This window comes from Equus caballus, chromosome 1 (genome assembly GCF_041296265.1).
Source record: "Equus caballus isolate H_3958 breed thoroughbred chromosome 1, TB-T2T, whole genome shotgun sequence".
NCBI classification, from domain to species: domain Eukaryota; kingdom Metazoa; phylum Chordata; class Mammalia; order Perissodactyla; family Equidae; genus Equus; species Equus caballus.
In genome coordinates this window covers 103,410,895-103,437,278 of record NC_091684.1, presented here as the reverse complement: position 1 = coordinate 103,437,278, position 26,384 = coordinate 103,410,895, and the positions used below count along the sequence as shown (strand labels likewise).

The window sequence follows — 26,384 nt, the reverse complement described above, 5'->3', positions numbered from 1 at the left end:
GAACGACTAGTACTCAACAAACAGCTTCTTTCCTTCTCTCGCACGGGGAGACTGACCGCCTGCCCATTAAAACAGTTCCACATGCATTCTGGTCAAGTCACAGCCATACCTGCTGCAAACTCCTCTATGGTCATCAGTGGGAACCGGATCAAGGACAGTGCTTTTCCTAGAACTTTCTGTTTGTTTCCAAAAGTCACCGGCAATTGTTGTCTTTGACATTCCGCTTCTGCCCATCGTACCACAGCTCCAAAAAGTCGACTTTCTCTAATACTAAGTGTGTCTCTTTCTAGAACTGCACAGAGTGTGTCTATAGGTAAAACGCAAAAATAAATCAAATTAGGAATATTTTGCTCTTTAACAAAACAATACTGAAAAACATGCTTACATATATTAAGTTTTTAAATCTCAATAAAAGGTTCAATACTTAAAACTATAGACTATAATTAAAAATATCAAAGAATTAATATTTTTCTTTATTGCAAAATTTTTTTTGCAAAAATACTGCAAAGTTTTCTTTAAAAAATTACTACGAGGTTAACGTTCAACCTATTACTTACCATACATGGAAGCTTAGATATATTTTATATATTCATGCAATTTATCAAGCAAACTCAAATATCCAGAACAAGATTAATAATAAGTCAAAGAAAAAGCCTCCAATTAGTAACATACATAAATTCATAAAGTCTACAGAATACAACTCATTCACTCATTCAGCAAATATTTCTCACGAAGCACTCACTATGTGCCAGGCACTGTTGCAAACACTGAGGATCGATCATGGAACAGAAAGTAAAAAATCCCTTGCCTTCAGGGAGCTTACATTCTAATGGGGGGGGAACAGATTAAATAAACTTAAGTAAACTGTAGTATGTTAGGTGATAAATCTAGGAAAAAATAGCAGGCTAGGGGGATCAGAAGTGCAGTTTAAAACAGGATGGTTTGGGGGCCAGACCGGTGGCATAGTGGTTAAGTTTGCTCACTCTGCTTTGGCAGCTCGTGTTCACAGGTTCGGATCCCGGGGCATGGACCTAGTGCCTCTTGTGGGCAGCCATGCTGTGGCGGCATCCCACATAAAATAGAGGACGACTGACACAGATGTTAGCTCAGGGCCAATCTTCCTCACAAAAAAAATAATAATAATAAAATAGGATAGTTTGGGTAGGCCTCAGGCGAGCTAAGACTTGAAGGAGGTAAGGGGGAATAAGACAAACAGACACCTAAAGAGAAGAAGCATTCCAGGACTGCCAGTGTGGAGGTGCTCACGTGAAAGTGTACCTGGCCTATCTGAGCAGCAGCCAGGAGGCCAGTGGGAATAGAGCGGAGGGGCAAGAGGGAAAAGTAGGAGGCGATGGGGCCCGAAACATGGGGGAAATGGGGTACAGTGCTGAAGCACCCTGTAGATGGTTCTGCTTTTACTGAGTGAAAGGGGAAGCCCTGGAAGGCTGTGAGCTGGGACACTTTATGTTCTACAAGGATCACCCTGGCAGCTGTGTTGAGACGAAATGAGTAGAGACAAGAGTGGGAGCAAGATCAGTTAGGAGTTCTTGCACTGAGCCAGCTCAGAGGTGACAGTGGCCCGGACCAGGAGCCGGTGGTAGAAAATGAGCAGATTTAGGATATATTCTGAAGAAGACTCAATGAGATTTCCTAACAGACTGGACACAGGTGGCAACAGTGGGAGTCAAGGATTATTCCAAAGTTGATAGTCTAAGCAATGGGGGGATGCGGTGGCATCATCAACCGAGATGAGGAGGAACAGGTTCGGGGAGGGGGCGGTTAGGGGAGACCTCAAGCCTAATTTTGGACATAAGAAGTTTAAAATCCCCATCTGACACCCAAGTATAAGTGTCATGCCCGCACCTCAGGCCCTCACTCAGAAACCTTTCCTTCTTATCACAGGGAAAATTAAAATAAGCCAGTTATTTTTAAGCTACAGGAGATCAGAAGCAGTAAGCTCAGAGAAAGAGGCTTTTTTAGAGGCCAACATACTAAAATGAAATAATAGGCTGAAATCTAACAGGGACAGAGAAGAGAGGAAATTTGTGAAAAGGAGACATAAGAACTTGAAAAGCACCACAGTCAAGAGTCTTTTATGCAAAGAGAAAGAGATTAAAAACAACAACAAGAAACAACACTAGAGAGGCCTGCGGCTTCACTGTGCAATAACTGATACTCATGGTAATGGGCACCAATAATCACCAGCAGCCTCAACTATAGCCAATACACATCGCTTAACAAAGGCAGGTGAAGTAAAATATGTTTTAGATCTCTTTCTCAAACGGCTAAAATAAATACCTTGGTTCTAAAAAAAGATGGTTCTAGAGGTACAGGAAAATTACACACATGAACCGGCCCTGTGGCTGAGTGGTTAAGTGCACATATTCCGCTTTGGCGGCCCAGGGTTTCACTGGTTTGAATCCTGGGTGCAGACATGGCACCGCTCGTCAGGCCATGTTGAGGCAGCATCCCACATGCCACAGCTAGAAGGACCCACAACTAAAATATATACAACTAGGTACTGGGGGGATTTGGGGAGAAAAAAAAACTTCAAAAAAAAAAGAAAATTACACACATGAAATCTTCCTTTCTAAAAAAAACCTTGATAAAATAGGCAAATAGGCAGTATCATAAAATATCTAACAGTTATACTTCAAATTTAATTTAATTTAAATAAAAAGGAGGATGGCATACTTATATATAGCAGCAATCAATGAAAACATTAAATATGATTAAATTACCCAGAAATACACATCTAAGAAAAATTTATTTTAAAAACATTCTACTCTGCAATGGCCCACACATTCATACTAGAAGCAAATATTGGTCAATATCAAACATAGCTATGAGTCCAGCAAAGATAGCACGGTCCCCAGAACACAGCAGGGGGTCAACAATACGTTAAAAATGAACAGGTTAAACATAATTGAAAAAGAAAATCAGCTTTTTTTCCTTCTCTTGTAGCTGAAGAGACAAGTATAAACTAAGGCTCCACGAAGCCTCTTCCCAAGTTAATGAACGTGAACCACGATCCCTCAGTACCTGGAGGATTAGGACTACAAAATGACCACAACGTGTACTCACTCAAGGGAAAACAGACGACTTTGGACCTACACGTCTCTACCGTGTATGCTAATAACTTCAGGAAACGTCAACACAGAATCTTAAAATAGGACCAAAAAAGGGGCACATCACACTGCCCTTGGCATAATGTGAATTCATTTTGGTCTATCAGTGTGACGTATTATCTTCTTCTTTAGCAAAAAGCTATGAGAGAGAAACAGTGTCTCCCTACTTGCAAACTGGGAAGCACATCCCTCCAGAACACACGTTCCAATCCCAGAGCAGAAAAAGCACCCCCAGAATCTAGGACAGCTGTAAAAAAGCTCCTGAAGCCAGGCCCTTCTTTCTCTCAGCTCCTAGACTTCTCTCTCATTCCCAATTTTTAATAAGTACATTTGAGGCAAACAACTATGGGGTGGAAACAGAGGTCTTCTATTGGCAGATATGTTATGATAAGAAATTATAGCTGAGAGCCTAATAAAGATCATAAAAACAGAAGATTATGTTTTATAAAGATCATACTGGATTATAATATAAAGAAGTGTGAGTCAAATCAAATACACAAACATTTATAGGGTATTCCCAGGTTCCCTTGGCCTGCTTAACACCGGAGCTATTTACAAAACAACCCCCAGGAGTAAGTCACCCAGATGAAGGTGGTATTATTTCAACTGAGAGTAGACTGAAGTACAAATGTAGCACTTGAGAACTCCTCAAGGAGAAAGAAATTAAGACTAAACAATGCTTCAAACACCCAGTAACTTAGACATTCAACGGCACACGCTGTCTACTGGGGAAGAACCCAACCCAGTGCCTGCTTTTCAGGATAACGCAAGATGAGCATGAATCCTGCCTAAGGTACCATGCAACAGACAGGCAAACTAGCAATGGGATGTTATCATGACAGAGGAATATACCAAGTGTCATGGAAGAGGGTGGGGTGTCAGTTCTTAAGAAACCAGTCAATGCAGAAGTATAAGTGGAGCCAAGACATTAAGACTGAGTGAAGGTGCTGGCCTGGTGGTGTAGTGGTTAAGTTTCCATGCTCTGCGGCCCGGGGTTTGCCAGTTCAGATCCCAGGCACAGACCTATGCATAGCTTATCAAGCCCTGCTGTGGCAGGCGTCCCACATATAAAGTAGAGGAAGATGTGCACAGATGTTAGCTCAGGGCCACTCTTCCTCAGCAAAAAGAGAAGGATTGGCAGCAGATGTTAGCTCATGGCCAATCTTTCTCAAAAAAAAAAAGAAAAGAAAGACTGAGTGAGAATGAGCCAAGGTGGGAAGGAAAGGCAACATTCTAGACACAGTCAGCCAGTCCAGTTGGTCAACAAATATTAACTGAACACATACTATGTTCTACTCTCTTCAGTGCTAGAGATACAGTGAGAAACTAGACAAAGTCCCTGCCTTTAAAGAGCGACAATCAACATAAACACACAGAGACAAAGAAGAATTTCAGACAGTGTCATGCATTATGAGGAGAATAAACCAGAGTAACGAACAGGGACTGTTTAGGAGAACGTGGTGCATCCTTTAACTAAGTAGGTCTGAGATGCCTCTCTCAGGTCTCATCCAGCCTGAGATCTGAATGATTAAAGGCAGAAGCCACACAGGGATTCCGAGAGGAAAGGTGCAATGAGGAGGAACAGTAAATACAAAGGCTGAAAACAGAAATAACCCTGGCCAGTGCATACCCAACAGTGGATGAGGGGGAGAATGGCAGGAGATACGGTCAGATGCAGACAGGTTGGTGGCGACTGCCAGCTGTTTACAAAAAACCTGTTCTCTCTTCTTCTTGAGATGTGACTAGTCCACATCTCCTAGCCTCCTCCAAAGTTTGGTGGGATCATGTGACTGAATTCTGGACAATGAAACAAGAGCCAAAATGAGGGTGCCATTTCAAGGTCAAAGCTTTTAACATGTGGGTGTTTTTCCTGCAAATGTTTTCTCCCGTCTACCACCGAGACACAGATAGTAACGAGGCCCTAGTGAATGGCAGAACCACAAGATGGAAGACAGCTCCTTGCTGGCCAGTAACACAGTCTTGGGACTGTTACATGAGTGTGAAACAAACTTCTATTGTGCCTGAGCCAGTAGCATTTTTGGGTTTATTCATGCAAACGTGTTGAGCGTGCATTTTTGGGGTCTATTTGTTATCACAGCCAAGCCTGGCCTACCCTCACTAATACAAGGCCTGGTCATGTAGGGTCTTTTAAGCTTTGTAAGGAGTTTGAATTTTATTCCAACTGCAGTGGGAACACACTGGAATTAAGGAGGTGATACCATATGATTTAGGATGTAAATCTGCTGCTGTGTAGAGAATGGACTGTATGGATGGAAACAAGGAGACAACAGGGCACCACAGAGGTTATCCAGGTGAAAGAGAAGAGTGGCTTAGACTAGCTGGCAGTAGTGGACATGGTAAGAAACGGTCAGATTCAGAATACATTTTGAAAGTACAGCCGGGAGCACTTGCTGATAAACTGCATGGGGGGTATGAAAGAATGAAAATAATTACGAATAACTTCTAGGTTTTTGGCTTGAGAAATCAGACGCATGGTGGTGTCATTGAGAGTGAAAAAAATTGGAAAGAAACAGAAAAAACTTGACAGGGAGTGGGGGAATCAATGGCTCCCTGTTAGCTGTGTTGTCTGAAATGCCTAAAAAATCTCCCAATGAAGATGTTAAGTAAATGGCTGGGGATCTAAGTTTGGAGCCCAGAAGAGGACAGGGTTGAGGATCTACATTTTGGCTTCATCACGATGAAGATAATATTTAAAGCCACAGGCCTGGATCAGCTTGCTCTACTCTCCTACAAGACAAAATTCAAACGCCTTCCCGTCATTAGACGGTCCTCCACAGCCTGGCTCTGACCTGCCTCACAGCTCCCTTCCTCCACATACCCTCCTCATGCAGTTCCACGTTCCTCTTCCTTATTCAAATACTATCCCTTCTTTGAGCCCATGTCAGCACCTCCTCTGTCAAGATTTTCCTGACACTACTCCCATTTGAGGGAATCTCTCCACGCTACGGATTTCCAAGGTAATTATCTTCTATGCATCTAGTTCAGAAAAGGCAAAAATCACATTTGCCCTATGCCGTGTCTTCTATTAGGTCTTAAATCTTAACTTTTACATATTTGCTCCTTGATTCTCCAATTAGATGATAGTTTCCTTAAGAAAAATCACATTTTACTCTTTGTATTTCTAGAAGGACCCTAGTGTAAAGTCATGCATATGGCGAGCATTCAAAGAATATTTATTTGATTTAATATCTTTTAAAAGGCAATGATGTAGTTAAGACTTTCAGGAATATTTCACCAAAACAAAGAAAGCAAAACTCTTAAAGAAGCAGACTTAAAACATTTGGAAAAAACACTAATTTAAAAACTTTGTCCACCAAGAAGGCTGACTAGTAAGGCATTACTGTACTTAAAGGGCAAAATTTCAATTCATAGTGAACTTACCTATATCAATGTCAGTAAACCCTTCTGCACTTATTGCATCCATCGTGCTTTTGTCTATTGTGTCTAGACAAAGGCTGGCAAGCTGAGGTTCATCAAATAATCGAGCCTAAACATAAAAAGATAGTTATTCTATTTTCATAGTTATTTTACCTTCAGGCTGTACATATTCAAAGTCAATACTGTAAAGAGTTATAATTACAAATTACATAAAAACACTTACTTAAAATACAACTATAATGTCTATATATTCTTAAAAATTTTCATTCCACAATCAGAAACGAAAAGCCAAAAAAGCACAAATGCTCTGCTGAGATAACAACAAATTCGCAGCACCACTAACAACCCTGTTATTTCTATTTTCATATGCTTATATACACAGTCATGCACTGCATACTGACGTTTCGGTCAATGACGGACCGCATATATGACGGTGGACCCACAAGATCAGTAGCATATAGCAGACTACACCATCTAGGTTTTTTTTTTTTTTTTTTAAGATTTTATTTTTTTTCCTTTTTCTCCCCAAAGCCCCCCAGTACATAGCTGTATATTCTTCGTTGTGGGTCCTTTTAGTTGTGGCATGCGGGAGGCTGCCTCAGCGTGGTTTGATGAGCAGTGCCATGTCCACACCCAGGATTCGAACCAACGAAACACTGGGCCGCCTGCAGCGGAGCGCGCGAACTTAACCACTTGGCCACGGGGCCAGCCCCTACACCATCTAGGTTTGTGTAAGTGCACTCTATGATGTTCACATAATGACGCAATCGCCTAACGATGCATTTCTCAGAACATATCCCCATCATTAAGCGACACGTCACTGTACATTGTCTAGTTTCTTACACATTACTTATTTTGATCCTAAGGAACACTCTAGGTTAGATAAGGCAGACATTATCATCCCATTTTCCACATGAGGAAACAGAGGCTCAGAGAGGGGTACTGATTTACCTAATATCATCTAGCTAGTTATGCTGCAAAGCCAGTACTTAAAGTCAAGTCTTATGATCTTTTCACTAAACGATAATATCAGTTGTCAAGCATACCAGGACAAACAGATCAGGGTCTTTTTTCCATTTCCTGTTTTGACTGGGGGAGAGAATGAAGCAAAAGAATTTTAGAGCATGAAAGCTCTGGGAACCTAAGCAAAAACTAGGTCTAACAACAGAAGAGCAAATAAATTCACACAATGGAATATTACACAACAATGAGAATGAACGACCTACAACTACACACAACGATATGGATGAATCCCACAAATGACAAGCAAAAGCAGCCACAGGAGGTATTGAGCAAGAGAGTATATACTGCATGATTTTAGCAAAGCTTATGTAGGCCTTCAGAAGTCAGAAGTTGAAGTTGAGCTTATAATATGTGCTTTATCAGGCTGCATATTATAATTCAAAAAAAAACAAGTTTAAAAGCCAAGGGGTCGGGGGAGGAAGAGACTGGAATCCAAACTCAAATGAGATTTTAGAAAACCATCTCCACTGAAAAAGGAGACATGACGACAGGTCTGCCAATGACCAGTCTTTCATTCTGGCCCAGGGTCAGCTCTGTTTACATTTAACAGCAGGGACAAACACGAAATGCACAGAGGTACTCATGCTGGGTCATGCAGAAACCTGCTGAGAATATCGCCAATTAGCCATACCATAAACGACACCGTTATTTGGCATGGCTGATGACTCTTCATTTAATCTTAGAGTAAAATTCACTTTCAAAGGATTTAGTAACTCAGATGCTACTGAACAAACGATAAACATCCCTAACCTAAACAGTTACCATGTATTTTATGGGGGAGAGAGGACAGCATTAAACACACTGGCTTAAATTTAAAACATATATATATTATATATGATATATAATTATATTTACTATATAAAAGTATATATTTTTAAATTAGTAGAACGTTTCTTAAAATTATAGAATAAATACATTTGAAATGCTCTTCTTAGATTATATACTGAGCTTGTTTATATTAATTTGCTTAGTCAAATTTTTAGTAAACTTAGCTCTAAATAATATAAAATCTGTATTAATAGAATCTTAACTCATGCAATTCTCCCTTATAAACTTTTTTATTTAGAAATAATTTCAAATTTACAGAAAAGTTGGAAGTAAAAAGAATACCCATATACCCTTTAGCCATATTTACCCATCTAAATGTTATCTAACATTTTGCCTGATTTGTCTTATCATTTGCTCTCTGTGTGTGCGCGTGTATACACATCTAACGTATACATGCATATACAAATAGGATAATAACGTCTGCCTTATTTAACCTAGAGGTTTTATTAAGGATCAAGATAAGCAGCGTATAAGAAAACAGGCAAGAATATGTGTGTGTGTGTGGCACGTGCACACGCACGCATATACTGGAGGAGCGCCCTGAACCACTGGAGAACAAAGTACAGGTATCGGAGCCCCTGCCCTTAAACACTTCTGTGTCTATCTCCTAAGAATAAGGACGTTCTCTTATATAACCACAGTGATTAACTTTGGTAAAGAATGCCACAATACTTTTATCTAATCTGTCTGTATTTCAGTTTTCTCAGTTGACCCAATAATGTTTTTTGTAACACTTTTTCATCTAGCATGGGATCTAGTCTAGGATCATAGTTAACGTACTTTTAAAATATGAAAAATAGTACATTTTTAACAAGTGAAATTCTAGTATCAACAGATATTTTAATGGCCAACTATATTTTTAGTGTTCATACAAAAATTGATCTTTCACTCTAGGAAAAACAATTTTTTGTAAAAATTATTCTATTCAGAGTAGCAATATTTCAGTCACTCAGATTACACAGGCAATATCAAGTTTCCTATGGAATCTATTGTTGCTACTTAAAGTAAAATAGATTTTCTCCAAATTTAGTTTGAGTCTAGCATTATCTCTGATAAAATATCACTATGATTGTATCACTTCATAAAAAATGTTTTTCAGGGCCAGCCCTGTGGCATAGTGGTTAAGTTTGGCATGCTCCGCATCAGTGGCCCAGGTTCGCAGGTTTGGATCCTGGCACAGACCTACATCACTTGTCAGTCATGCTGTGGTGGTGACCCACATCTAAAGTGGAGGAAGACTGGCACAGATGTTAGCTCAGGGCTAATGTTCCTCAAGCAAAAAAAAAAGAGGAAGATTGGCACAGGTGTTAGCTCAGGGGTAATCTTCCTCAGCAAAAAAAAAAAAAAAGAGAGAGAAAAGAAAAAAAGAGTTTCCCCCCTATAAATCATGCTGGTACAAGATACTGACTCTGTTTTACAGTGAAGCCGGCATAGGTCCTTTCAAGTAAATGAACTGGCTCAGTTCAAATGAGCTACTTGACAGGAACAAGAAGCTCACAAGACAATTTGTGGGCTAATTCACCTGATCCTATCAACGAAAAATGTGGAATAAAATTGGGTTCTCAGACACACAAGGCCCTGAAAAGTTCCTTTTCCCTCACAGTGACATCTGCTAACCCTTGCTATTCAAAGTGTGGTCCAGAAGCACCAGCATCATCTGAGAGCCTGTGAGAGACGCAGACTCTCAGATCCTCCTTGGACCTACTGAACTAGAAAGTGTATTTTAATTGTCAAAGTTTAATTTACTGGTTTCTGAATTTTATGACTTAACTTTTTCTAGAAAAGTAGTTAAGTGATCCTCTCTACACACAATAAAACCCCTTGGACAGTAAGGAATCTTAATAATATCAACTTCTTTATTAGGTTTTCATCACAAATTCAAAAGAGGAAAAAAAAGCAGGGAGCTATCGCATATTACTGATATGACCCTGGTCAGGTTATTTCACCTCTCTGTGCCTCAATTTCCTTATCTATAAAATGGGGATAATAAGAAAACCTTTACCACAACACCTACACCTCCTAAAGTTATTGTGGTGATTAAATGAATTAATGCATACAAAACACTGAGAAGGCGCCTGGCACACAGTAATCACTCAATACATTTTGCTATTATCATCATCAATATCATCACACCTTAAGAACTCTTGGTTTAAAGTTGAGACCTTAGTTTTACCACTTGCTGTCTAATGTTATATATTTACCTCTCTAAGCTTCCATTTCTTCACCTGTAAAATGGGGATAAGAGTAAACAATACCTCAGAGCTGTAGTGAGGAGAAAATGTGATAACACGTAAAAAGACCAGCTCAGTGTCTGGCATCCCACATATACAGACACGGAGTTCTGTGATTATGTCCAAGAAAAGGTGACACCAGCATGTTCCTTCTTCTGTAACTACAAATACTTGATGACAGAAGACTTAAAAAAAACCCAAATGGTGCCATCAGACATTTTCTATGACAGAATGAATGCAGAACTGGGAAACACAGCCCTGGGCTCTGGCCCCACCTAGCCTGTTAATGAGATTTTGGGCAGGTGGCTAATTAGCCCAGGTTTTAGTTTTTCTATCTGGAAGACGAGAGGGTTGAGCTAGGGGACACCCATGATTATTTCTAGTACTAATATTTAACAGGATTACTTATTATCAGCTTAGAATTTTTCCCCCTCATTTGAACTTGCTTACCTCTATAAAAACCCTATCTCCAAATAAGGTCACATCCTGAGGTACCGGGGACTAGGATTTCAACACATGGACTCTGGGGAACACAATTCAATCCATAACATGTGGCTAGAGGCTAGCTTGGAAATTTTTAAACAACTTGTACAAGGGTATTATAACATCGTCTAAAAAGAAAAACAGCAATATACTTGAATCTAAAGTGTAAAGCTCAGATTAAAGGCCTTTAACAAATGCTAAATAGTGTATGTTAAGGGCTGGTTACTGGTTCCATAGGTGTGTTCAGTTGGCGAAAATTCATCAGACTGTAAACTTAGGATACGTGCACTTTTCTGTATGCACACTGCACTCAGTGAAAACTCTGAATGTCAGAGACAGAATACTTCCCATAACCCGAAATTCTCAATCCTCCAGGAGCAGGTGAGCAAGCTCACAAACACAAGTCCAAAGGTAAATCTTAGAACCTTTCTGGACTCGAAATACTCAACCTTGACTTCAGATCCAACACCAAAAACTGACAACACAGATGTCCAGAAAACCTCCTGCTTTCGCACCTCAGTCACGAGGTAATGACACGAGATCCTAATGCCATCTCCAATCCTAAATAGCTACAGAACTGTGAGTCCTAACACCCCACTCACATAAGGATTTGGTCTCTCTACCTGGATGATACTGTATTAACTCTAACCTGCTTTTCTATTCCAAAATCACATGAACTGTATATGGTCCCCTGAATGGTATTATAAGAATACTTACATATACTTTAAAATAATGATCTAGAACTAATTCTCCAGGAAACACTAAACATTCATATATAGTTAAACTCAATTCTTAAAGCTACAGTGATATATACCTTAGCTACATTTACTTACCTGAGTGAGTAACATAAAGGCATTATCTGCCCTAAGATGTTTCGTGAGAAATTCCACACAATGTGCTTCCAAGGCTGGGACTGCATACTTCTTAGCAGTATAAAGAGTGGTCATCACTGTTTCTGGGCCGATCTGAACTTCATCTGAATATAGAAATCTGGAAAGCAATTAGAAATTGCAAAGGTGGTCAGTAATTTTTTTTTTTTTAAGATTGGCACCTGAGCCAACATCTGTTGCCCATCTTTTTTTTCTTCTTCTCCCCAAAGCCCCCGAGTACACAGCTGTAGTACAGGTGTAGGTCTTTCTGGTTGTGCTATGTGGGATGCCGCCCCAGCATGGCCTGATGAGTGGTGTCATGTCTGAGCCCGGGATCTGAACCAGGGAAACCCTGGGCTGCAGAAGCAGAGTGTGCGAACCCAATCACTCAGCCACGGGGCTGGCCCGGTCAGTAAGGTTTTTGATAGGCAAGTCATCAGAGTTAAACCTCTGAGGAATATTTTAAAAGATAACGAGCAAACTGAAAAATAACCTGAAACGCACATCAGACTTGCAGGGTATTTACACACACATCACCTCATCCTATCTTTGCTCAGTCCCGAGAGGCAGGTGGTCTCCATTTTACAGAGAAAACTGAAGATCATGAGACAGACTCGTGTCTCTGAGGCAAATATGCAGAGGTCTTTTAGCCCCCTGAGCAGCTCAGGACGCAGTGGTTCCCTTCTCTCTCCCTCATCAAAGGAGGTTTACTTAAGCAAACCTACAGACGGCTGAAGTTCACATATTTAAATGTCAAAACATTCATTTATTTTCTGATAATGGTGTCTTCTTATTCTGAGAATCTTTTAACCTTTCATTGTTATCCCAGAATTAGCATTATGAGAAAGACTAGAGTACTGGGGCTTTGGAGAATAAACAATTTAACAGTATCTTAAACGACCACGTGTTGCTATGTGCTTTGGGGTATTTAGGTCCAATCTTCTCCCAAAATACTACCAGCCCAATACTGCCTTCCCCCAGTTCGCTGCTTCTAACTGCCAGGTCGCTAAGATAATTCAGCTTCACAGAACTACAGATAAAGCAGAGAGTCGCAAGGAGGCGCGGGCAGTTCTTGCTAAACCATCCCAGGGCTTTTACACGCAACTCAGGCCCCCTCTGTGGCTCCTCAGAGACCCTGAAGAGGCCCAAGGGCCTGCTCCTCAGTGGCCCAGTTCTCAACTATACTCAGGACAGCCAAGGGGGCTGGAGAAGTATGTCATTAAGAACGACTATTTCATTTTAGCGATGCCAAAGATATTAGAACATTTATTACACTTACATTTCCAGGGCCCAAGTGGTAAAAGAAGTGTTTAAGAAAATTCATTACCTTCTTTCAGAACATGCCGTTACAGGGAAGCGCGCAAGGAAAGTCAGTTCTACTCCGTGTTCTGACCATCCACCTTTCCATTTCCTCCTTTTTTATTCTCGTGGCCTCATCACCACCCAAGATGAAGCCTGAGCCCGTTTCCTGCCCTGACCAAATGCTGGCACTCTCTAAGAAGTATCGCTGTCCTGACCAGGGCCTCAAGTGGAGGCTGCTCATTCTCATCCTCTTCCACATCTCAGGTCCAAACGAAGGCTTGCTGTTTTCCAAGATTACACTGTTTCAAAGTTCTGTTTCCAAAACCTTTCAGAGATTCCACTCGTGGTCTGCATCACCCTCATAACACTGGCTTAACCTTACATGCCACACTCTGTGAGGGCCCACGGAATTAAAAATCAAGTAACCCACAGGCCCTTGGTGTCACGGCAAGTGGGACAAATAAAAAGAAAAGAGAGAAAATCAGCATTTGTTGAGTGTCTACCATGTGAGAGATGCCAATTGATTTAACCCTCCCACGAGGAAGGTAGGTGCTGTTATCTGCGTTTTCAGATGGGGAAACAGGCTGGGGCAACACAGGAGCCGTCTACCACAACACACCCCTGCCGGGTCTGACCGCATCCAGGGCCACAGTGCCACCAGGCCCACCAGGCTCGGCGGAGCTAATGTGTGTGGACTCAAGAGGACAAGGCTTGGGTTTGAGCTGTTCCACCACTTGGCAGCTATGCGACTTTAAACAAGCTATCACCATCCTGTTCCTCTCTGAAAAGTGTTAACAGTATCCACCTCACAATGCTCTGGTTAGGATTAATATAAATTAAAATTCATAAAGTGTTCTGAACAGTGCCTGACAAATAGCCTCAGTGTTAGCTATTTATTTTTATATTGCTCCTTTTTTCTATTTTCCTCTGCGTTTTACATTTCCTTGCCATCATCTTCTAGCCCTTTCCTTTTTCTCCTCAGCAAATCATGTTTAAATTTCTAAGAATTCTTGCTTCTTTCTTGATTGATCCCTTTTTTCCTCCACAGCAATGTCTCAGTTTTATGGATGCAAAAATGTTCTCAAGTCTCCAAGATGATATTAATCAGTTTTAAAAGTTTCTTCTGTTCCCTGAATTACCTATTTCCTTGAGGATCGGCTGTTCTTGGTCTTTGTCATTCATGTTCTGATGTTCCTTGCGTCAACGAGTAATGATCTTCTCCAGTTCAGTCTCCTGGTAGCTGGTATGTTTTCTTTGCTGTTGTGTATCGTAGGTCTGTTTTCCTAAACCATCTCCAAAATGGAACGGGTGGCTGGGAGCTCTGTGTATGTGGGAGGCTTGCTGCCTGGCACTTTGCATTAGACTGGAAATTCAGCCTTTGGGTCAGGAACCCCCCTTAACGCCATTACCCTGAGTCTGTAAGCCATCCCAGCAGCCTCGTTCTCCCCAGGCAGCCTTTCGGTTTCTTTAAAGATGAGCCTGTCCGTTGTCAGCGGGAGTTAGTCTGCAAGAGCTGGCTAAGGGATGTTCTATAAGCAGGCTTTAAACCAATTCCCATGGTTTTAGCCCTACCTTCTCATCTTCACCCTCCTCACTACCAACTCCCAGCCTAGATCCTTGACGGAATTGGGTCCTGGCAGCAAAGGCAGCCCCAGCTCCACTACCGTTCCTCATGCTCCGGATTCTGGGCTCCAGATTCATCCACTCCATTTCATCAACATGCTTCCAACCGCTTTGTCCCTTTTCTATGTTGTTGGCTTCCAACCCCTCTCCCTTTCTTCTCTTCTCTGTAATGCAATTATCGTCTTTTGTATTTCTTTATTATCACTTTGAATGGGAGAGAGAGAAGGCTAACATCATGCTCAGTTCCCTTCTTGAACTAGTAATCTATGAAGTTTTTCTTTTAAGGGCAAGGTAGGAAGAGGTCTTTACATCTGCCCTAATTTTTTTTTTTTTTTTTTTTTTTTTTAAATGACAAATTTTTTTTTTTTTTTAGATTTTATTTTTTCCTTTTTCTCCCCAAAGCCCCCCGGTACATAGTTGTGTATTCTTCGTTGTGGGTCCTTCTAGTTGTGGCATGTGGGACGCTGCCTCAGCGTGGTTTGATGAGCAGTGCCATGTCCGCGCCCAGGATTCGAACTAAGGAAACACTGGGCCGCCTGCAGCGGAGCGCGCGAACTTAACCACTCGGCCACGGGGCCAGCCCCTGCCCTAATTTTTTTTAAGGAAAAAATTACTAGAGTTACAAAATATAGAGCAGAAGTGTGGGGCCTTTATTACCATTTGCCTTTGTATTTGAGGAGATTCAAACTTAAGGAAACAAGTCCCATAAAGCTGAAGTACATGGTTCTCGAAAGCCTATAACTGGGGGCTCCGACAGGGAGATCTGGAAAAGCTTCCTAGACGAATTTCTACCTGAGCTCTAGAAGATGAAAAGAGGTTGGGAAGAACCACCCAGGAATAGAAAGAACTGTGTTTTTAGACTATCCTATGAGATACCCGGCCCCATTCAAATTGCTTTTACTAAATTACACTTTAGTAATATACCTTTGGCTTATATCAAGGAATATTTTTAAGAAACATCTAATATCTATATCTAAAGACATAGATTGAGGACATTGTTCATTTCAAGAATGCCGTCTTTACGAGCGGACCTCATCAGGAATCTTTTTTCACTGGTCTTGTTATCAGATAGAGTTGTACCTCTCCGAAGAAGCTGGTTTGCTTTTAATCTGATGAACACTATGAACTATAACTGACTCGCCAGGCTTCTCTGTTTGCATTAGCTGCTGAAAAGATTAAAGCGAAATCTGTGGCTTACCTACAGCACGCATTCCTGTACTAGCTTCACCTTGCCTCTGTTTTATTTCTCACCCTTGGGTTTCTTTAAGACATTTTACATTCTTTTTGGAGCAATGCAAGTTAGAGATAAATACTGTACTATAAACAACAAGAAAAGGAACTCTGTGCTTCTCATATATTTTTTTCCCTACATCTTTCCTACAGCACTAGGCACAGTGTGGGCACATGGCTAAAACTTAATAAATACATGTTAACTGACTAGACAACTTAGCAGACATTTCTATGCAAGATTGAGAGGGAAACCATTTTCATTTCTAAGAAGAAAAAAAGCTACTAAAAAAATCCAAGAGTCATCTTGGTTCATATTTTACTTACATGTTTTCTCTACATTCTATTTAATTATTAAAATTGTTATAATAAAAAATTTAAGTAAGCCAAGGTTTAAAAAATATAATTAAAAATGACACTACCACAATTCTTTGTAATCTAAAGCAAACATTTCAGTTCTGATACGCTACCTCTAAGGACAAGAGCACAGAGAAATGATTAGTGTCAAACTATTCCAGTTTTCTCCCCAAAGATTAATGGTTTTCCAAAAAGACAAAACTTAGGTTACATTTAATCTAATTTAAAAGACTCAAGTGAAAACTGGATTGTAAACTATAAAAATCACAAGATCACGTATTAGAAACTTTGTATCACTTCTGATTCATTCATTTTACTCAAAAACATTTAAGGGACTGTACTTCAGGGACTGTGAAAGGTCCCAGAAATACTAATATGGGAAAGACAGTTCTGCCCATAAAAAGCTTATGGTTTGGCAATGAAATGATTAAAAAGTAATGCCATAATTATAACAGAATGCTACATCAGGCACAGGGTGATAACGAATCTCTAAAATGGCCCGAAAAATCACGCCTCCGATTATCCAAGGCCTTATGTAGATTTGTCCCATAATGAATTCGGGCTAGTCCTGTGTGACTCCCTTTAACCAAGAGAACGTGGCAGAAGTGACATTATGCCAGTCTGGGGCCTAAGCTTTGAGGATGCCTGGCAGCTCCTGCTTTTGCGTTCTCAGCAGCCATAAGCTGTTCAAGTCAAGCCACCCTACTGGAAAGATCTGCTGGAGAAGCTACACAGGGAGGGGAAAAGGCTGGGCCACCCCAGAATCTGAGTCAAAGCTCCAGATGACTGCAGCCCCGAGCACGCTCAGACTACGAGTGCACGGGAGACCCGAAGGAGAGGCCCCGGGACACAGCCAGCTGCCCTCAGCCAACCGTGGAAGGTGACAAAACTGCGTGTAAGCTGCTGCGTGTTGGAGTGCTTTGTTCTCCAGCAACAGATACAAAACTTGCCACGAGAGACCAGGTGAGGCAGTGCACACGTCTGCCTGGGGGTGGAATTCAGTGATGATCTACAGAAGAGGGAGAGGCTGGGGTCTGTCTGAAGTGTAGGCATTAAGTGTGCAGCTCTTCAAAGCAGAAAGGCTAAGACATACAAAGGCAAGGAGCCTTAGCAGGCAGGTGTTGAAATATGAAAAAGGCCATCAGCAGTGAGGGTTGGGGCACTGAGTAGATGGGGAGGAAGGGGAAGAAATTGAGATCAAATCATAGAGGTCTCGGGTATCTGCTAAGTGTTTAAACCGCACCCTATAGGCAAAAAGAAGTCACTAAAAGATTCAGGGGAACCATGTGAGAATATCTGGATAGTAGAGAGAGCGCTTTGCTAACAGTGTGAAAAATGGACAGAGCTAAGTCTAAAGACAGTGATCTGGTTGAAGAAATGCCAAAAAAAAACTAAGAGAAGGTGGTAGAATCTTCATGATTAGTCCAAAAAGGATGAGAAACAGGTGGAACAGACTGGAACCAAACTACGGCTTGGAGCCATGGCCATCCAAGTGTATCCCCAAATGACCCACAGAGCAAGAACATTCATGAGCAAGAATATTCATGAGCAAGAATAAACGACTGGGCTTTTTTTTAAGCCTCTCAGTTTTGAGGTGCTTTACAGCATTATTGTGGCAAAAGCTGACTAATACAGCGCATAATAATGAGTGTGCCTGCCTCAAAGACTGTTCTGAAATTTAAGTGAGGTCACGTAGGTGCTGAGGAACAGTAAGAGGCACACAGTAAACACTCCTTAAAAGTTAGATATTTATTTTTGTTTTTTAAAGATTGGTACCTGAGCTAACATCTGTTGCCAACCTTCTTTTTTTTTTAGTTCTTCTTCTACCCAAAGCCCCCCAGCACACAGCTGTATATTCCAGTTTTAGGTCAAACGTTAGATATTTTTATCATTGACACGTTCATCTGCATGGGTACTAGACACTCACTTGTGAACGTCCAGCTGCAAACTGGGTTCTGGAGCGGAGCACAAGTCTGGCAGTAAGGCTGAGGGAGTACGGAACGGGTGGGTTAATGGGAGACAGGAAGAAGATGGCTCAAGACAGAAGCCTGGAACAGTTACCCCACGTTTCCCACCAGCCACCACTCCACTTCCCTGTTCCTCTTTGCAACACAACTCCTTGAGCGGATTATTTATACTAGCTGTCTCCAGTTCCTCACCTCCCATTTCCTCCCCAATCTGCTCTAATCCATTTGCTGAAATCACTCTTTCCAGGGTTTTCAATAGTTTTCCATTTTGTCAAACCAACAATCAATTCACAGCGCTCATTTTACCCAACTCTCAGCAGCATTTAACCTAGTTGACAACTCCCTCTTTATCGGGATGCTGTCTTCAACTTGCCTTTCAGGACACCACGCTCCTTGCTTTCCCTCCAATTCCACTGACCCCTGTCTCCCAGTCTCATTCTATGCTCCTCCTCCTCGGCGACATCTCTACATGGTGGAGGACCCGAGGGGGCATTCGTGTACCTCCTTTCTCTCCACAATCTACATTCCCTCCCTAGGTAAGCTCATTTGGTCTCATGGTTTAAATACCATTCACTCTTAACTTTCAAATTCATGTTCAGGAAGAGACTCTTCCCTAAGCTCCAGGTTCATATTTCTTTTGTTTTTTAAAGATTTAATTTTTTTCCTTTTTCTCCCCAAAGCCCCCCGGTACATAGTTGTATATTCTTCGTTGTGGGTCCTTCTAGTTGTGGCATGTGGGACGCTGCCTCAGCGTGGTTTGATGAGCAGTGCCATGTCCGCGCCCAGGATTCGAACCAACGAAACACTGGGCCGCCTGCAGCGGAGCGCACGAACTCAACCACTCGGCCATGGGGCCAGCCCCCAGGTTCATATTTCTAACTGTCTACTCATATCCTTCCTTGGACGTCTTGGAAATCTTCTTGGTTCTACCTTTAAACTATATCCAGGATTGGACCACGTCTCGTCAAGTCCATCCCTACAACCCTGGTGTAACCCACCACCATCTCTTGCCCGACTACTGCCAAAGCCTCTTAATTCAACTGCCTGCTGCCCATTTTACTCCATCCTCGGCCTCATCTCCAAACAGCTGCCGGAATGAGTTTTCAAAATGTAAATCAGGTCATCTCTCTCCCCTGTGCAGAGCCCTCCACAGGCTTCCCGGCACACACCGGACGACACTCACGGGCCTTCCACAGGCTCGGCAGCCTGCAGGAGCCCAGTCAGCCTACATTTCTGACCTCATCTTCTCCTTCCGTCCCCCCATCCACTCTGCTCAATACACTGATTTGCTCTTGCAGTTCCTCCAAGAGGAGAAATTTAGGGCCTTAAACATGCTTCTCCTTGCTTAGAATGCTCCTTCTCTCATGACTTGACCATTTTTCTTCAAAACACTTATCAGTACTTGACATGATATTCTACCTTTGTTTCTCCTCCCTGGACTATAAGCTCCATGAAGGCAGGGACTTTCTCTTGTTCACTGCTGTATCCAACATCTAAAACAGTGACTGGCACAAGGGAGGCACACAGTGTTTCTCAAATGAACAACTGACGAACATCACTGAAAGGTCAGGCAGATAAAAATGGGTAGTTTCTCAAAGTGCTTCAAACTCAAGTTCAAAAGCCTTTGAGTAATGTTAACTAATTCAAGTTGCAGGCATAATAAAAGTACCACCAAGCCAATCTGCTTTTTCAACTCAGCAAATATTAACTATGAGACATCTTTTTGTCACACAATAATAGGTAGGCACAGCATCTGTGTTTCACAGCCAGCCAATTCCCAAGCTAAAAATCAGTCCAGACATCACTTTCAGAATAGAACAACGACTGGAACCTGAAGGACAAAGGAAATTTCAGGAACTCTAAAATTAATTCACGTATTTTCTATTGACAGGAAAAACTGACTAACAGCTTTGGTGAAAATATGAAATAATCATTTTTCCCTCTACATTCTTATCCTAGCAACCTCAATATTTTTAAAGCAAAAAGCTACCCAACAATATTTTTTATCAGCGGCTCTGAAATTTAGCCGGTTGTCACTATTTAGGGACAGTATTAAAAATGCTCTCAAGGTCGCACCTCCAAACATTACAATATTGAAGGAGGGAGAAAGGGATCAACAAATTCAACAAGCACTCTGGGAAGATTACAATGCAAATAGACCAACAGATCATTTTAAAATACTTCTAGTCTAGAAAATCTAAACAAGCTATAACCAATCCTCCTGGTCAACTTCAAACCAAAAACCAAAATGACCTAGAAACTAGCTTTTGAGTTGTTTCCCCCCCCCCTTTATAAATGTAATTGAACTAAATTACAGACAATAAGGGCATCAAAGAGAAAAGAAGAAAGAAAAAGGCAGCACCATCTTAACACTCCAGCACAACTTCGGTTCACATTTTGGTACATTTCCACTCTTATCTCTAGGTACATGTTTGTTCCGTTTCTTTAATCATGGTGCCCACAGCCTCAAATGCTATTTATTACACACATTTTCCACGTGAATATTATCACCTCGTCATACTTAGTAGCTGCATGACATTCCATCAAACGCCCTAGCATTATTTACCTAACCATTCCCTCCAGTTGACTACTGTGTCACTACTATAAATAATCCTGCTGTACATATTTTTGTACAGAACATCTTTTCAGTACTTGAATACTTCCTACCTGTGGGAATAAAAAAACCTATGGTGCCAAACTGTTTTACCCCCACCTTTGTCACAGAGGGCTCATCTGATGTCATCCTCCCAAAACTGGAGGGGAGGGGAGTGTTAATAGAAAAGTATTTCGCTTTTAATTTGCACTTCTTTAATTACTAGAGATTAAACATTCTCTGTTAATTAGCTGCATTCTCTCCTTTGCCTAAGCTAAGCTATCTATCCTGTCCTTTATCCATCTGTTAACGGGATCCCAGCATTTCTTTTCTACTTGTGTTAACTTTGTATCCAATTTCCTAATGATCTTCCTGATGGAGCCTCTGCAGACTGCCGTATGTTCCACAGACCCACCTGTTCTGGCCTCAGCACCACCCAAGGCTCGGCCACTAACAACACGTTCTACTCCGGCAGCTAAGGCCATTTGGGGCCAATGACACACACAGTCCTCGGTGTGAGCGGGCTCCATCACCTCGGGCAAGTCACTTGACTTTTCTGGGCCTCAGTCCCATTTGTAAAATCGTGGAAAACAATGCCTATCCTTCCCCAATCGGACTTTCGCGACGAAAAGCTAACAGTGCCAAACTACCAGCTCCCTTCCATTAAATGAAACCAATCAGGAGTCACTCCACTCCCCTCCAACAGTCAAAAAGCAAACCCCACCACCGACGGCGGCACTCGTTTCCAAGCGAATGTGACCTTGCTGCGGAAGCGCGGGGCAGGGCAGCCGCACTCGCTGCTCTGGCATTCCCTTTCCCGGGCCTGACAACTAACACGCCAACGAAAAAGGAACCAGATTATTTATTTGCTTTAAAAAAAAGCCCTCGGTGCTACAAGACTTTTCAACGATCCTCCTCCCCCAACAAAAACCCAGGCAACGGGGCCATCAGGACCACGCGACCCGCACTTCGTCCCTCCCGCCTCTCCGTCCCCGAGGCCCGGCGACAAGCCCCCGCTGGACCGCGCCGAGCGCACGCCGACGGGGCCGCCGCCTCCTCCCGCGGCATCCCTGTCGCAGCCGCCTCCTCCCGCAGCATCCCCGGCGGCGGCGCGGGCCCGGCGCGCGCTCACCTCAGCAGCGCCAGGAAGGCGGCGGGCTCCACGTCGGGCAGCTCGATCTCGGCCGACGTGGTGGCCATGCCGCCGTTGAACATGGCGTCGAAAACGGCGCTGCCGGCCGCCAGCACGAAGCGGTGCGCGGGGATGCGCTGCGGGCCCCCGGCGGCGGCGGCGGCGCCGCGGCCCTTGCCCAGCACGAAGCGCACATCGCTCAGCAGCTCCGAGTTGAAGAGGAAGGCGAAGCGCTCCTTCAGCGACGCCTTGGTGGCCTGCCAGTTGTAGAGCGGCTCGCGCGGCAGCGGCAGCAGGGGCCCCAGGGAGGACGGCGACGGCGGCCCCGCGGCGCCCGCCTCCGCCTCCGCGCCCGCGCCCTGCTCGCCCGCAGCGGTCGGCCCGAGCGACGCCATCCTGCGGCGGCGCGGCGGCTGCCTAAGGAGAGAGCACCCGCCGCCCGGCCGCCATCGCCGAGGCCGCCCCGAGCCTGGCACCGCCCCCCTGCCTTCCGGGAAAGGCGCTTCCGGCGCCGCGCGCGGCCGCCGGCACCGCCCCACCGAGGCCACGCCCACGCCCCACCAGAGGCCACGCCCCCGATGCTCGAGTGCGCGCCCCCGCCGGGCCGGGAGGCGGAGGCGCGCGCGGCTGCGCGAGCAGGCGTTAGGGGGCCTGCCCGCCGCGTCCTGGGCGCGCGGAGCGCGGCGGAGCCCGAGCTCCAGGAGGAGGAGCTGCTGCGGCCGCGCGCGGCCACGCCCGAGCCCGAGGCGCCTCTGCAGATCTGCGGGCGCCCGAAGCTCCTGCCCTTCCTTCCCTCCCCTCTCTGCCAGCTGCAGCGGCCCCCTCGTGTCCTAAGACTGGTCCCCAGGCCATCCCGCAAGGGGTTTCTCGCCTGGCAGTGGAGGGGGCTGGAGGGCATGATTCCTCACAGCCCACGACCCCAGTGATGTCCAAGTCACCACTGCAGAGGACACTGCTCTGGTGTAGTTTCCGAGGCTGAGCCTGGAACTCCCTGCATCTAACAGCTGACCTTCTGCAAAGAAGAGCCTTCCCTTTGCTTTCCTCCTTCTTCCTCTATTCTGTCTCTGTTTTTGAATGTCAGTGTGGACTCATGGATTCTCTTTTTTTAAATGTTACCCCAAATTGACAATATTTTAAATCTCACAAAACCCTCAAATGTACCAAAGCAAAAATAGCGCAGGTATTATCTGGTACAAAACAATAAAGTCATAATTTAATAGCAGAAAATATGAGGACGCTGCATATCAAAACTTATGGAATGCAGTCAAAGCTGAGCTCCAGGCTAAAGAATAGCCAAAACCACTTTCTTTACTAAACTGGAAATAATAAAAATAAGTGAAGTGGAGGAATCTGGGCAGATGCAGAGTGAGAAGCACTGGGAATCTGTCTTCCCACTTAGACAACAATTGCACTGGCAGAATCTGTCTGATTCTAACTATTTTGGAACTCTGGGGTATGTTGAAGGCTTGTGACTTCTAGAGGAAGACTTGGACAGTAAATGGCTGTGATTTCCAGCTCTTTGCACAGTAGCAGTTACCCACCGCTCACCCCCAGCTGCATGGCAGGCAGCTGTACACATGTTCCTGGAGCAGCTTGCACACAGCTTGTGGGAGCCAGGGGGTGCAAAAAGGATCCTGTCCTCCAAATATCAGGGATCTGTGCTCTGATTTCTGCTTCTGAACACAGAGGTGTAGACAAAGAGGCTGGTAGCAATTGTTGTTACACCCCCCCCCCCCTCCTCTGTTGTTGCAAGCCTCTGCCCCTCTGGCTGAAGTGACTTCCAGGGGATTTAAAGAACCAGCATCCTTTTTTACCCCCTCCTTCATTTTTCACTTTTTCCTCTTTGGGGAGACATTAAAAATTAGTACATTAAAAACAACTGCATATATGGGGAAAATTAGAACGTGACCGTCCAAACCCAGGGAAAGACTGAGAGAAGACCTTAAGTTTACACTTCAGGCTTATCCTTTGCAGAGATAGCTTACAGCAATCAAAAATACAAAAACAGACGCCAGACCAGTGACATAGTGGTTAAGTTTGCACGCTCCACTTTGGTGGCCCAGGGTTCTTGGATTCGAATCCCGGGTGCAGACCTACACACCACTCATCGAGCCATGCTGTGGCAGTGTCCCACATACAAAAAGATAGAGGAAGATTGGCACAGATGTGAGCTCAGTGGGAATCCTCCTCAAGCAAAAAGAGGAAGATTGGCAACAGATGTTAGCTCAGGGCCAATCTGCCTCACCACACCCCCCCTCCCGGAAAAAAATATAGAAAGAGTAACAAAATTCAGCAAACCATAGGGAAGAGGGAGAACCTGATTTCCAGAGTTACCACATTACTAGATTCAAATGTCCAGTGTTCAACAAAAAAATCACAAGGCATACAAAGAAATAGGAAAGTATAGCTCATTCAAGGAAAAAAAATAAATCAACAGAAACTGTCCCTGAAAAAGAGCTAATGGCAGATCTACTAGACAGACTTTAAAACAACTGTCTTAAAGATGCTCAAAGAACTTAAGGAAGATGTGGAGAAAGTCAAGAAAACGATGTGTGAGCAAAATGGAAATATTAATAAAGAGAAAGAAAACCTAAAAAGAAACCAGAAAGAAATTTTGGAGCTGAAAAGTACAATAATTGAAGTGAAAAATTCACTAGAGGAATTCAAAGGCAGATTTGAGCAGGGAGAAGAAACAATCAGCAAACTTGAAGACAAGACAATAGAAATTGTTGAGGCAGAGAACAGAAAGAAAAAAAGACTGAAGAAAAGCAAAGAGAACCTGAGGGACATCATAAAACGAATCAACATATACATGTGGGAATCCTAGAAGAAGAGAGGAAGAAGTGGGCAGAGAGAATATCTGAAGAAATAATGGCTGGAAACTTATGAAGCAGAAACGGACAGACTTGAAGGGAGAAATAATAATACAATAATGGTTGGAGACATCAATATCCCACTCGCAATAATGGATAGAACAACTCAACAGGAGATAAGTAAGGAAATAGAGGACTTGAACAACACAATAAACCAACTAGATCTAAGAGGTACACAGCACAATCCACCCAACAACGACAGTGTACACATTCTTCTCAAGTGCACGTGGGACATTTTCCAGGATAGATCGTATGTTAGGACACAAATTAAGTCTCAAAAGATTTGAAAAGACAGATATTATTATGCTAAGTATCTTCTCTGACCACAACAGGATGAAGTTAGAAATCAATAACAAAATGAAAACTGGGAAGTTCACAAAATGGTAGCAATTAAAGAACTCATGTTTAAACAACCAATGGTTCAAAGAAGAAATCACAAGGGAAATTAGAAAATACTTAGAGACGAATGAAAATGAAAACACAATATGCCAAAACTTATGGGATACAATGAAAGCAGTGCTAAGGGGGAAATTTATAGCTACAAATGCTTGCGTTAAAAAACACGAGGGGCCGTCCCAGTGGCATAGTGTTTAAGTTTGTGCGCTCCACTTCAGTGGCCTGAGGTTCACCAGTTTGTATCCTGGGCACAGACCTACGCACTGCTTGTCAACCCGTGCTGTGGCAGGCGTCCCACATATAAAGTAGAGGCAGATGGGCACAGATATTAGAGCAGGGCCAATCTTCCTCAGCAAAAAAGAGGAGGATGGGCAGTGGATGTTAGCTCAAGGCTAGTCTTCCTCAACCAAAAAAATAAATAAATAAAAATTTAAAAAACATGGAAGATCTCAAATCAACAAGCTAACGTTACCACTTGAGGAACTAGAAAAAGAAGAACAAACTAAACCCAAAGCCAGCAGAAGGAAGGAAATAATAAAGATTAGAGCAGTGATAAACAAAATAGAGAACAGAAAAATAGAACAGAAAGTCAATGAAACTAAAAGTTGGGTTTGAAAAGATCAGCAAATCTGATAAACCTTTAGCTAGGTGGACTAAGAAAAAAAGAAGACTCAAATTACTAAAATCAGGAATGACAGCTGGGATTTATAGCCAACAAGCAAAGTGAAGGGGTCAGTAGATGGAAAATTACTAAGAGGAGATGTCAAGGGTAGCGGAGTTCTTGCTAAACTAACTTCAAATTCTTGCTGAAGGCAAGCCAGGGTGATCAGTTATCAATGGTGGGGAATAGCAAACTTGATAGGATTTCAGGGGTAATCAGCTAAATGGCAAGGGCATTCTCACTAAACAAACTTAGTAGGATTCTTGCAAAGATTCAAAGATGGGGATATAGA

General features: G+C 43.0%; 1 protein-coding gene across 2 annotated transcripts in view; it reads right to left on the bottom strand.

The window, feature by feature from the left end:
* The window catches only part of BTBD1 (BTB domain containing 1), a 43,205-nt gene that overhangs the window by 15,801 nt on the left and 1,020 nt on the right, over positions 1-26,384 (bottom strand). The window contains exons 1-4 of one of the 2 annotated variants that reach the window (XM_023625921.2): positions 22,163-22,658; positions 11,926-12,082; positions 6,531-6,636; positions 110-307 (exon numbers count right to left, since the gene is read on the bottom strand). In XM_023625921.2, the coding sequence (XP_023481689.1) occupies positions 110-307; positions 6,531-6,636; positions 11,926-12,082; positions 22,163-22,557 (856 nt within the window). In that variant the 5' untranslated portion in view covers positions 22,558-22,658. Of the gene's footprint in view, positions 1-109; positions 308-6,530; positions 6,637-11,925; positions 12,083-22,162; positions 22,659-26,384 lie in introns of those variants that run through there. The other variant, XM_070230231.1, reaches the window with a different exon arrangement.